We start from the raw sequence: 13,792 nt of genomic DNA, 5'->3' as shown, positions 1-13,792 counted from the left end.
ATATTTAATATGAAACTAGATTTCAATAATTGTCAAAATAGGTTTTTAACTATAGATCACAACTTATGCTAAGCAAAATTATTCTGCAAAACATCTAAAGATGTTTATTTTCTCTTCTATATTTGATTCCTTCATGCATATTTCAGGAACTACAGTCAGATAAAATCTAAGGAATGGATTGGCCAAATGTGAAAACTTCATTTGTAGCCTACAAATGGATTAAACTTAAAGAAAGACAAGTGTTGAAAGATTGTTTTGTTCCCTGGGAAATGCTCTGGAAATTTTAACAGCTTCCTAATTACTCTGCTTGCATTTGCAAGTTTTCCATGTGTTTCAATCAGATCGTGGCACTAAATTCTAAAACCTTCTCAGGGTCCTATGGTTTCCAGGAATTTAATGAATCATTTGTGATACATTTCACAGACTAGAGCTCAGGCTTTATTCTGCCTGAAACAAATGCTCAAAAGAAACTAATATTAGTCTGAATTTAGCAAAGCTATACAAGTGTTTTATGTGCAGGACTTGAACTAGCAGTTTTATGGATCTGAAAAGCAGAAGTTTAATTCTAAAAGTCATGTGAACCTGTGTAACACTTAACTTGGGGCTGTAGAGCAGTTAAATTGCAACTAGTATTTCTAATTTTAGCAATTTTTTAAATTGCCATGTAACATGAAGTAACAATAGATTTAATCTCATTTGTGATTGGAGGTGGGTTTTTTTTTTTTAAAATATATAAGTGTGTGACAGCAAGATGCTACAACATGTATAAATTATATCTGAATGACTTCTAGAGCCAGTAAAATCCACAAACTAACTAGATGCTTGAGAGGTCATATTTCTATGTTGACTGCACATTTTAATTTCACATCATCTTGTTCGGGTATTGTGAAAGACTAAGTTAAAAACAGCATTTAAATTAATTAGTTTTATTACACCCTGTATTGTTTCATATGCCTAAAGTCAGGTCTCTTCTTACTCAACGCTTACTAAGCAAAATACTAATATCATCATACTTAATGCCCTCCATAGCTGTAACCATTTTCAATGCCCTTCCTGACCTTTCCTCCTGTCTTTTCACATTGTTGTTTTTCCCCCCCCCCCGAGGTTTTGAATGATGGGGGGGTGGGGGGGGAGGGCATCACATGCCACATCCTGGTATCAGAATCGAGTTTTCTGAAAACACAACTTTCCTCCACCTTTGAGTCTGTATGGCCCATGTCAATTTTGGATTTCTCTTGGATTTCTCTCTTTTCTCTTTCCATTGGATTCTTCAACTCCTTCTGCAACACACTCTCACATTTATTTCTCCCCATTTCCTTAATGTCAACTCTTCAGCATGAAAGAAAATGTATTTCTTGCAGGCTCACAGTCTTCTTTCCTCTACCAGTCTCTGTATGAAGTGCATCTTTACAGTGCTTTCTGATCTAAAGAAATGTGCAACAAGAAGCACTCTAGACAGTTATGCCCACTACAGGGACTAGTAGAAAAAGAAAGAGGTGACATACTCAAATGAATAGGCATCTGTGGTATGTTGAGGGACTTTCAATAAAGTCAGAGAAGCCATACAGACACAGTTGCGATGCTTAGGTACTAAGGACTGAACTAAAGGCAGAGAGTTTCATTTTATATAGATAAAAAAATTGAGGTTACATGAATGTTTTAAGAACAGCAGTTACTGTTCCAATCTATTTTATATCAATTTAATTAAGAAGTAGTAAGGAAGCCATGCATAAAGTTTCTAGTTACCTGTGAGGGTCCTTTGAACTTGGTATAATATACACACATTCCCTCTTGGTGAAAGTGTTTTCTATCCAGGATTTCTGGGACTGTAAAAATAAGAGTTATACAAGAATTATCATGATATTATAAAATTATCATATAAATCACTGTCAATGTTCTTAAAAAAAAAGAACTGTATGATATAATACCCAAAAAGTAGGCATTAAAGAAATATAACTCCCCATTTAAATATATTTCTATTTTTCATTGATGAAAGCATATATCTGCAGTATTGACAAGGACAAACAGTAAAGCAAGATATTCAAAAGCAAGAATGATTTTGAGTGTCCATGTGAAGAGATCTGATTTTCAATAAGTGCTTCCTCTCTGAAAATCAGGCCCTTTTAAAGTGCCTCATGTTGGGCACCTAAAATTTGAAGCAACCAGAACCACTAGTCACTTTTTAGAAGTCTAGATGTTTTGATTAACTACATTCTGAAGTTAGTTTTGCAACAATCAGCTACTTATGCAAAAGAAAAAAAAGATGTAACAAAAGAAGAAATATCCACTAGTGAAAAACAGATTGCAACTACAATAATTTATGCCAAATTACCTGTCTGTTGCTAAAACCTCTATCAAACTGCATTAACGAAACATCAAAAGACAGAAAAAAAGACTATAAACTCAGTTATATTTTAATGGTTACATAAAAAGAATGTTATAATTTTGAAAATCAGATAAGTGCACTTAACAATAGCAAGCATTTTAAATTACACACACACACAGCAAATTGAGATGCAACAAACATTCTGAAATAGTTCACTAAAGGGTGACCAAAAGAGTTGTTCTATGGTATTTTGAAGTTACAAAGTATTCACTATTTATTTCATGAAGCTAGTTGGAAATTTATAATCACTGTTTCACTAATGTTTTATCTATTCTATTATCAAGTTGTCAGTCATTGCTAGCGACAATAAAATAGGATAACTCTAGTTCTTTGTCAAGTAGCACATCCTACGTTTTCCCTCCCCCCCCACTTCGATAAACAATTTAATGAGCATCCTCAACAGATATTTCCAAACAGAGTTCAAAATGTGCTTGAAAACCTTAAATTAGATGTTGACTTCCTTTAATGTTTACCTATTTTAATTGCTGGCCAAGATTCTGTTTAGCTTGCTTTAAAACAGGGACATTACATTATCTTACAGATCCCAACTTTACTTTTGCCAATTGATTTGGACGATGCACAGTCAGCATGTTATTTCAGGGAAGAGATTCAATTCAGTAGAATCTCAAGAAGTATACCCAGAAACAATATGCAACCTATATTTCTTCTGCATTCTATGCAATATTATTCTAAACCTTAAATAAATTAAGATGCTATTCTGATACTAAGTGAAATTAGTTGGAAATATTAGTATCATGTCCAGTTTTGGTCTGCATCTATTGAAGTCAATATAAGAAAAAAGTTAGCCATGCTTCCTTAAAAATGCTTTGTTAGGATGGAATGCTTCCTTCACTGGAAAAGGGGAGAAAATGGACCCTGAAGTATATTGCTGCTTTAAGATATCTCCCAGAGTTCACTGTGAGTCTTTGCAGAAATGCTATTTTTCTTGACTTCTGGTAATAGAGGGCAGGAATATAGACAATTCAGTGAAGCTAAACCATCTTTAATTTATCAAAATTCCAATCTACAAGGAAACACATGACAAGCAAGTTACTAAAAACAGTACTAGGCAAGTTAATTCTCATGACTGGTCTATCACTTCTTGCCCACCTCTTTCAAAGCCACACCTAAAATTGTTCTTCCAGTACACGTTTCCTACTTCAGTCTTCACAAGCACCCTACAGTCTTGTGTTGGCTGTATTTGATTGTGAGCTTGTTGACACAGAGACTATGCATTCTGTTAACTGCCATCCTCATTTTGGGCAATTTATAAATAGTTGTTTTTTTAAAAAAAACAATGAAAAAAATTTCCTGAAGCCACTCTGTGATGTGATACGATCAGCTTTCACATATTAGGCAGGGCTGGGATGTTTAATGATTGAATGGGAGGCATCTAAGAAATAAATAGATCTGGGGTGCCCAATCTGTAAGGCATGCACACATCCCCAGAGGGGCACCAGGCTCCTCCATAGGTCATTGGAAGCTGCAGGATTGCCACCATGGAACACATAAACCACTCTTCCTAATGGTGGCTGGGGATGGGGGAAGGAAAGAATGCATTCCTTACAGCAGAAACAGGTAAAGACCAGTATAAAGTAAGGGAGGGAGAGAAGGGAATGGAGAAAGAACTAGGGGAAGCGAGATGGGAGGAATAGAAAAATAAGACAGTTGATGAGAACTGGGTGGAAAAAAGTGGGCAGAACTAGAACTGAGTGGAAGAAGTTAAAACCCAGAAGAGAGGAAAAAAACCTTAAGAAGAGAAGAAAGAGAGGAGAAGAGAGAGAAATAGAAGCCACAAGAAAGAATGATGAGGGGGACACAAGATGGGAGCCCAATCACTTATTTGCAGTGTTTTCGGATCTAAAGAAATGTGCAACAAGAAGCACTGTAGATAGTTATGCCCACTATAGGGAATAGTAGAAGGTACTGAACCAATGACCTTTCTTGGTTGGCCCTTCAATTCCTCCCCCTCACAACAGAGATAAATTCTACTTCCAAGGTGGAAAGGGTAAACAGCCTGCCAAAAAGATCAGCAGTTTCCAACCTAGGTGTTGAAAATAAGTGGCTTCTGAGATAAAGAAGCATAGTGCTAGGAACCTGGTCAATTTGCTGTCCCAGGAAAGGCAAGGCAAGGCAAGAGAAGCAGCAGATGCTAAACATTCATTCAGTTAGTAGTGAACTTTATAGTGCTGCTATTCAAGAGACTATGAAACAAACTAAGAAATCCAAAACAAGTGTTGCTTACAGTTTTTATTTAAATGAAATAAAATTATAAATAATATTATGAAAAAGATATGCCAAGTCTTTATTGTGGATTTTTATTTCATTTTCCTTTCACACTTGCAACTTGGTGAAATAAAACTGACCCATTGAAATAGCATGGAGAGTTCAACAATCTGAAGTTCTCAGATTACGGAAATGCCCAAAGATTTACATGGGAAATACTCCTAGCAAGTATTAGTAGGACTGACCCTTCACTGACATACTGCACATTTTGCTCTACATTCACTTTTTTTCCTATTGAACTTTTCCAGATAAAGACCTCACATGAGAGATGACTGAAATTACACATCAAGATAAAATATACCTTGTGAAAGTAAAGACATTTCAGCAGCACACAGATTCCTAATGCTCTAGTGGGCAAGATTGTTTTAATCTACTTCTTAACTCTCAGAGGATTATGCAGTATACTGTATGTTTGCTGTGTACAAGGAATTTCAAGAATGGTGAAAAAACACGAGACTTCATTATCAGTATAGAAATTATTAAAAACTATACTAAAAGTGACATGGATTCTTTATGATTCAGTAAACAAGTGTATTGGTATGTTCACACTCATTAAAAGATTTATTTGAAATATTCTCACAATTAGCGCTTTCTGAAAGATGTTACACAAACTAAAGATAGAAAGAGTTATAGAACAAACTACTACTAAATAGCATACACAAGTATTTTCTAAACCTTAATCCTAGAATATTTATCTTAACTGAAGTTTACACAGCAGTCCTGTATTTCCAGACTGTAAAAAGTGTGTCTCAGTGCCAAAAAAGTGTTATTTTTTAAAACAGGTGTGTAGCGGGGTGGTTACCCTGCTCCAGTTTGGAATGGGTTAAAACCAGCTCTGGGAAGGGGCTACCCCAAGGAGCCAATCAGGTGAAAGCAGGTAGCAGCCAATCCAGGCCCGGTAGGGCTGTTATAAAAAGGGCTGTGAGCTAGGAAGCAGGGAGTCTCACTCCAGACTTGGGGTGGGAAGGACCGCGCTGCTTGGGAGCACAGGGTACCTTCAGCAGAGCAGTGCTGGGGAAGGGGCAGGCTGAGGCCTGACAGGAAGGCCTAAAGAGGTACTGGGGCTGCAGAGACAGGCAACAGGTCCAACGCCCTAGCCAATGATGACTGGCCACTTCAGACTGCAGTTTGCCCCTGAGGGATGGGGCTAGATGAAGACTGGCATGGGTCACTGAGATGAGGTAGGCTCAGGGGAGTGGGGTTCACTGGGTAAGGGGCAACACCCCAAGGTAAGGGGCACCGTGGCCTGGGAGGGATGTGTGGCCTACACGTGGTGGGGATAAAGGGACTGCATAGGGGCAGCAACAGTGGGCAAGACACTGGCCCACAGAAGCACTCATGAGCTGGATAAGTTAATTCTCGGACTGACTAGCAGTAGTGCTACTACTGTGCCAGTGAGTCGCCGATCTGCTACAAGGTGACAACTTATAGTTAACCTTGAGTTCAACAACTCCCAAATGTCAGTTATTTCTGCTTCTAGCAATAAAAATTAATATTTCGAACAGCACTAATAAATAGTAACAAATATTTTATAATACCTGCTCAAGATACAAGGTACATCTTATTTTATCTTTAGTGAAATCCATGATGGACACTACTAGCAGGTTTCTTTGCAGAACCAATCTTCAACACCTTAAATTAAAGTTAGCAGGTTACAACAAGAAACCACTGCCAAAGTGCAGTATGAAATCAGGTCTCAATCAAAAGAAAAGAAAAGTCTTCATTTAACATAAGATGGAACCTATACTCTTATTTACTACACTATAACAGAGAGAAACATACTTTTGACAAACTCTATATCCTGCTTGATTGATAAACAGCAGTATTTCATCATGCCAATATGGAATTCTTCAGAATTAGTAAAAAGAAAAGAAGTACTTGTGGCACCTTAGAGACTAACAAGGAACAGTGGGGCGTGGGGAAATAAACATGGGGAAATAGTTTTACTCTGTCAATCTGTTTCTTCACTTCAGCAGGTGGGTATTGTAGTTGTAAGAATGTTTGATAGAGATCTTGTAGATGTTTGTCTTCCACCCCACCATCAACCTCAGCCTGGACCAGACCACACAAGAGATCCACTTCCTGGACACTATGGTGCTAATAAGCGATGGTCACATAAACACCACCCTATACCGGAAACCTACTGACCGCTATTGCCTCCAGCTTTCACCCTGACCACACCACACGATCCATTGTCTACGATACAAACTGCATTTTCTCCAACCCCTCAGAGACAAACACTTACAAGATCTCTATCAAGCATTCTTACAACTACAATACCCACCTGCTGAAGAGAAGAAACAGATTAAGAGAGCCAGAAGAATACCCAGAAGTCACCTACTACAGGACAGGCCCAACAAAGAAAATAACAGAACGCCACTAGCCATGACCTTCAGCCCCCAACTAAAACCTCTCCAACGCATCACCAACGATCTACAACCTATCCTGAAGGACGACCCATCAGTCTCACAGATCTTGGGAGACAGGTCAGTCCTTGCTTACAGACAGCCCCCCAACCTGAAGCAAATACTCACCAGCAACCACACACCACACAACAGAACCACAAACCCTGGAACCTGTCCTTGCAACAAAGCCCGTTGCCAACTGTGTCCACATATCTATTCAGGGGACACCATCATAGGGCCTAATCACATCAGCCACACTATCAGAGGCTCGTTCACCTGCACATCTACCAATGTGATATATGCCATCATGTGCCAGCAATGCCCCTCTGCCATGTACATTGGTCAAACTGGCAGTCTCTACGTAAAAGAATAAATGGATACAAATCAGACGTCAAGAATTATAACATTCAAAAACCAGTCAGAGAACACGTCAATCTCTCTGGTCACGCAATTACAGACCTAAAAGTGACAATTCTTCAACAAAAAAACTTCAAAAAGAGACTCCAACGAGAGACTGCTGAACTGGAATTAATTTGCAAACTGGATACAATTAACTTAGGCTTGAATAGAGACTGGGAGTGGATGGGTCATTACACAAAGTAAAACTATTCCTCCCCCCACTGTTCCTCAGACGTTCTTGTCAACTGCTGGAAATGGCCCACCTTGATTATCACTACAAAAGGTTTTCTCCCCTTCCCCCCCCACTCTCCTGCTGGTAATAGCTCATCTTAGTGACCACTCTCCTTACAGTGTGTATGGTAACACCCATTGTTTCACGTTCTCTATGTATATAAATCTCCCCACTGTATTTTCCACTGAATGCATCCGATGAAGTGAGCTGTAGCTCACGAAAGCTTATGCTCATATAAATCTGTTCATCTCTAAGGTGCCACAAGTACTCCTTTTCTTTTTGCGAATACAGACTAACACGGCTGCTACTCTGAAACCGTTCAGAATTAGTGAACAAACTGTCTGGACTACTTTCCACATAAAAAGCTGTCCTATTCCACAAAATCCCTTAACAAAAATTAGTATTAATAAGTAATGTGTATAAAAGTTTTTACAATACAGTAAATTATATGTTTAATATGGCCATATATTTTAAGACTATCAAAAAATTTATTTGTTGCTATTTGTTTCCTACTTTTCTGGAGTACAGATGTAAAGCAGGATTCCTTCCATTTACTAATAATGTTACACGTTGCTGCAGGCTTTCAAACTCTGAAATAAAACTATAACAAAATTGTTAAGATTCTTCCTCACAAACATTAGAGGATTAACCAGTCTGTGCATTTATTTTTTAGTAAACTGAAGATTACATATTTTTGGAACGAATGTGAACTACTACTTTCAATATAGAAAATGCTTCTCACACAAAACCTTTATACAGAAAAGACAATTAACTATACATATGGTGAATAGGCTTCTGGTTTTCGACCAGAACACCTGGTCGAAAAGGGACCCTGACAGCTCCAGTCAGCACTGAAATCTCTGCAGCACCGCTGACCGGACAAGGCAGGCTAGTCCCTACCCGTCCTGGCTCTGTGCTGCGCCTCAGAAGCAGCCAGCAGGTCCCGCTTATAGGCAGGGGGGCCACGGGGCTCTGCGGACTGACCCCACCCCGAACACCAGCGGGCGAGAGCAGTGCCTAGGAGCCGGAACTGCTGTCCGCTTCCGGGGCGCAGCATGGAGTCAGCACAGGCAGGAAGCCTGCCTTAGCCCCTCTGCTGCGCCACGGACCGGGTGCCACCGAAGGTAAGCCCATGCCCCAATCCCCTGTCCCAGCCCTGAGCCCCCCCAAACATAAAGCCCCCTCCTGCACCCCAAACCCCTCAGCCCCAGCCCCACTCCAGAACCTGCACTCCCAGACAGAGCCCTCACTCCCCCTGCACTCCAACCTCCTGCCTCAACCCGCAGCCACCTCCAACACCCTAAACCCCTCATCCCCAGCCCCACCCCAAGATAGAGCCATCACTCCCTCCTGCACCCCCAAACCCCTGCCCCAGCCCAGAGCCCCCTCCCACACCCTGAATCCCTCTGTCCTACCCCCTCAGCCTGGAGCCCCCTCCTGCACCCTAAACCCCTCATCCCCGGCCCCACCCCAGAGCCCACACCATTTTTTCAGGATTTCTAATTTGCAAGAAATTTTGAAATATCAAAAAAATTCTCACAAACCTGAAATCCTGAGTTTTGGCCAGCTATGCTTAGGAGCACAAGTCCCATTCACTTAAAACTGTAAACCCTGATGGAGAAGTATAGCCTGGTCAAAATATTTCAGCTCTCTTGACTTGTAGAAGTTAAATATATCAAAAGGTGGTGTTGGTTGCAAATACAGCCTGTGCTATTTGCTGTTCAAGTTTGTGGTGTTCTCAGAGTAAGGATGTTAAGGCTCTGGACTTGTCTTTTTCAGCATTGATAAGCATCTTAAATGTGAAACGGTAGTAGAAAAAAAAACACCTCTACGTAAAATATGAAATTCTACTAACAACTGGGAAACAAATTAGAAGAAAAACAGAAAACATTCATCCACTTTATCAATTTAAGACTTAAAATTAGAAGTACTATCAACATGTAAATAAAAAAACTGATCTAAACTAATAAGAATCTTTTTCAATTGTGATTTTTAACCACCTTGTCTCAAATCAAAATCATGGAAGATTCGGGGAAGAGGTTGGAATGGGGGCAGGGAAGGGGCGGGAAGAGGCGGGGCATGGGCATGGCCTCTTGGTAGGGATGGAATGGGGGCAGGGCGTCAGTGATGCAGCCCTCAGGCCAATGCACTAGTCTTCATGTGGCCCTCGTGGTCATTTGAGTTTGAGACCCCTGCTCTAAAGTTTTACTTTTTTTGTTTTGTTTTTGAGTACAATTATGTAACAAACTAAATTTGTAAACTGCACTTCTATGATAAAGAGATTACTCTACAGTACTTATATGAGGTGAATTGAAAAATATTATTTCTTTTATCATTTTTACAGTGCAAATATTTGTAAAAAAATATAAAGTGAGCACTGTACACTTTATATTGTGTTTTAATTGAAAATTAATATATTTGAAAATGTAGAAAAACATCCAAAAATATTTAATAAATGTCTATTGGTATTCTATTGTTTAACAATGCGATTAATCAGGATTCATGTATTTTTAATCGCAATTAATTTTTTTGAATTAATCACAAGTTAATTGCGATTCATTGACAGCCCTAGTATATAGTACAAGTCACAGGCCAAGAATTTTTGTTTACTGCCCGTGACCTGTCCATGACTTTTACTAAAAATACCTGTGACTAAAACGTAGCCCTATTAATGAGCATAAGCATGGTGTACATAGACAGTCTGTGCTTTGCAGCTTCATACTTGGTTCCAATGTGGAAAGTGAAATCCATCTCTCCAGCCTCAGTTTATTTATCACTCAAAACCCAATTACTCTAGTTTTACATCAAGTAGCAACTTTCAAAATTCAATTGTTTAGATTGTTCAATCCATACAATAGTTTCTTATATAGTGGGAAAGTAATTCTCTCCCTGTTCTCCTCTTCCAGAAGCAGAAACTATTCCCCCTCCTCACATACCCCCGCTTTCCAAGATGATTTTGCCTTAAAGCAGAGATCAAATACAAAAAATTTCAGCAAGCTATGAAAGACTGAAAACAGGGTTATAATGGAAATGGTTTCAACATGACTGTAGCAGTCAATACCATGCACCTACTATAATTCTCTTTCTTAAGACCTCTACAACTGAATATTGCAAGCTGATCTGTTCTGTACAGAGGGTTTTTAAAACACACTGTGGTCAAAAGTATCAGTAGCTTGGCTCTCCAAAACAACAGTTCACAAGTTACTATTTTATCTACACTCACGTATTTCCACTATTTACGAGATGTTGTCTGATCTAAGAAAGCAGTTTTCATTAGCCAAACGTGCTATATCATGGGACTAAACCGTGATCCCTGCCCAGTTGACTGTAACACATCATGTACACCAGACTCCTGGAGCAATAGCCAAAAGGCAGAAATTCCAAATAAATCTATCTTCCCATCACCATTTATATCCAATGAACCTCATTAAAAAAATGAGCAGCCAGTTCAGACCTACAAAGCAGCTTACTACTCTTACAATGTATTTCTCTCCTCTGTTCACAGAAACTGAGAAGTATACATTTCATACATTTGTCTGCAAGTTTCAGACAAAACTTTAACAGTATTCTAAGTACTTAGGTACCTGTTGGATCATATTAAAGAAGTTCTGTATTAAAATCACAAATGAGTTTGATTTCCCATAGTTTAAATTCCAGGGTATTACTAATTAAGAGGTCTCTTGGTTTTTGGTACCGTTTCTCTCCCTCTATGTGTGAAACTTGCAAGCTGCTAATTGTGTTAGTACATTCTGAGACTAAGTCTGTTCTCAAAGCAATTCTTTGTAACAACAGCTACTCACACAGAGAGAGACTCAAAGCAATACTCTGAAACAACAGAAACAGCACCCAGAGACTCCCCGCCCTTTTGCTGTATTCATCTTACTTTGTTAACAATTGTGATTAAAATAGAGATAGAGGATGTGTGTGGATAGTAACTGAATGATCAGGGAGGTGCCAGCCTAAGAAGCCAGTGTCCATCAGCTGAAGAAGGCGTCAAGTGGAAATAACCAGAGGACCCCCAGAGGGCAGACTGGAATCCACCCAACAGCATCAAGAATGGGAGAACCAAAGAACAAGATAACATCTGGCAGCACGGAGCCGTCAGGAATGTGACATCTGTTGATTGATTCAGCAACAGCATGATGAAGCAATTCCCATAGACTGGCCTAGGAAGAAATTCCTATAAAAATGGACTCTAGAAAGTGAGAACTTTGGGGTCTGATTCTGCAAACCAACTTCCAGGAGCATCAGATGAGCATCTGACAAGGCCCTGCTCCCTCCTCATGTCCAGGCCACCTGGCCAGTGGCTTGGCATGAGCAACTCTAAGGCTGGTAACTATGATGATAACCTTGCAGACTGTGTGTGTGTGTGAGCGAGAGAGAGAGAGTGTGAATAAATATGAAATTGAATGGAATGTTATAGCTATAACTGCTTACTATGATTCTTTCTGTATTCACAATAAATGTGGCATTTTGCCTTTTCCCCTTTAATAAGATCCTGCTGGTTTTTATTTTATTGGTATAACATACCAAGGACAATGTGGTAAAAATCCTGTTGGCTGGCAAAAGTAGCCTAACTTGTCCTCTGTCCAAGTTAACCATAAAGTGTTCAATATGGGTGTCCCAATATAAGATGAACTATTTTTAAACAAAAAAGTTTTATATTAGGGGACAACTTATTTGGTTTGTTTGGAGGACAGATGTACTTCCCAGGAACAATGCAGACCTTTTACATTTTATTAAAAAAAATCCCAGACTGTGGACAACCACCCACCCCAAAAGGAAAACATTTATAACATGACTAATGTGAAATGGAGTTAGAAAGTTAGAGTTTTGTTTTTTGTTCATTTGTTTAGTTGTGAAGGAGGGAAGTAGCTAGGAGGAAGAAAGGGAAGATAGGAAGTTTGATACTATATATTTTCTAAAGTTGTTCAAAAGTCTTGGCTCCAGGAAATCCCACCAGACATTTAATTCACTTGCTTTCATTGCAATTTAAAACTGCATACCTCTGTGACTACCAGCTTTTAGACAGGACAAAAAGTTAGTCAGCTAGTATTACAAGACATATTTAAAATCACTCTCCAGATTTACTGCTGAAAGACAGCAGAAGTGTTCAAGAAGCACCCCCAAAAAATTAGTTTGCAAAGAGCACCATTAAACAAGAAAACCTTGTTATGAACACCTACAATTCAAATAGATGTGTCTAATACGAGAAAAAGCTACGTTAAACAGTGACACCATCATTATATGATATTTATACACAGTGCTTCAGTGTAACCATACTATAAAACAAAGGTGGGCAAACTACGGGCCGCGGACCACATCCGACCTGCGGGACTCTCCTGCCCTGCCCCTGGGCTCCTGGCCTGGGAGGCTAGCCCCCAGCCCCTCCCCTGCTGTTCCCCCTTCCCCACGTCCTCAATGCTCTGGGGGCGGGGCTCCGAGCTCTTGCCGAGCAGCACAGCTGCGGCCTGACCCAGTGCTCTGTGCTGCGTGGTGGCGTGGCTGCCTTCAGCCAGGTGGCACGGCTGTCCGTCCTGGTGCTCTGGGTGATCCAGCTGTAGCGCCGCCAGCCACTGGTGCTCCAGGCAGCGCAGTAAGGGGGCAGGGAGCAGGGGAAGTTGGATAGAGGGCAGGGAAGTTCAGGGTAGTGGTCAGGGGGGGTCAGAGGGCGGGGAACAGGGGGGTTGAATGGGGGGAGGGGTCCAGGGGGCAGTCAGGGCGAAGGGGTGGTTGGATGGGGCAGGGGTCCCGGGGGGGGGGAAGGGTGCGGCAGTCAGGAATGAAAGGAGGGGTTGGATGGCTGGCGGGGGGCAGTCAGGGGTGGGAGGTCAGTCAGGGGACAGGGAGGGGTGGATGAGGCAGGAGTTCCAGGGGGGGCTGTTAGGGGGCAAGAAGCGGGGGTGGGGGTTGGATAGGGGCCGGGAACTGGGCCACACCTGGCTGTTTGGGGAGGCACTGCCTCCCCTAATCAGCCCTCCATACAATTTCGAAAACCCAGTGTGGCCCTCAGGCCAAAAAGTTTGCCCGCCCCTGCTGTAAAACGATCATACTTTGTTTCCATAAAGTGGTGGGTTCATTGCC

The 13,792-nt window shown here is 40.7% G+C and overlaps 1 protein-coding gene across 2 annotated transcripts in view; it reads right to left on the bottom strand.

Annotated features, from left to right (window-relative positions):
• TRPM7 (transient receptor potential cation channel subfamily M member 7) overlaps positions 1 to 13,792 on the bottom strand; it is a 131,905-nt gene that overhangs the window by 94,391 nt on the left and 23,722 nt on the right. For both annotated transcript variants that reach the window (XR_013347311.1, XM_077828266.1), the window contains exon 2: positions 1,747 to 1,826. Coding sequence is in view for 1 of the 2 variants with exons in the window: in XM_077828266.1 (XP_077684392.1) it covers positions 1,747 to 1,826 (80 nt within the window). In the remaining variant the exon portion in view is untranslated. The remainder of the gene's footprint in view (positions 1 to 1,746; positions 1,827 to 13,792) is intronic.

Source organism: Eretmochelys imbricata, chromosome 10 (genome assembly GCF_965152235.1).
Source record: "Eretmochelys imbricata isolate rEreImb1 chromosome 10, rEreImb1.hap1, whole genome shotgun sequence".
In the NCBI taxonomy this organism is placed as follows: domain Eukaryota; kingdom Metazoa; phylum Chordata; order Testudines; family Cheloniidae; genus Eretmochelys; species Eretmochelys imbricata.
Note: the sequence above shows the minus strand (reverse complement) of the source record. Positions and strands in the feature narration are given on the sequence as shown.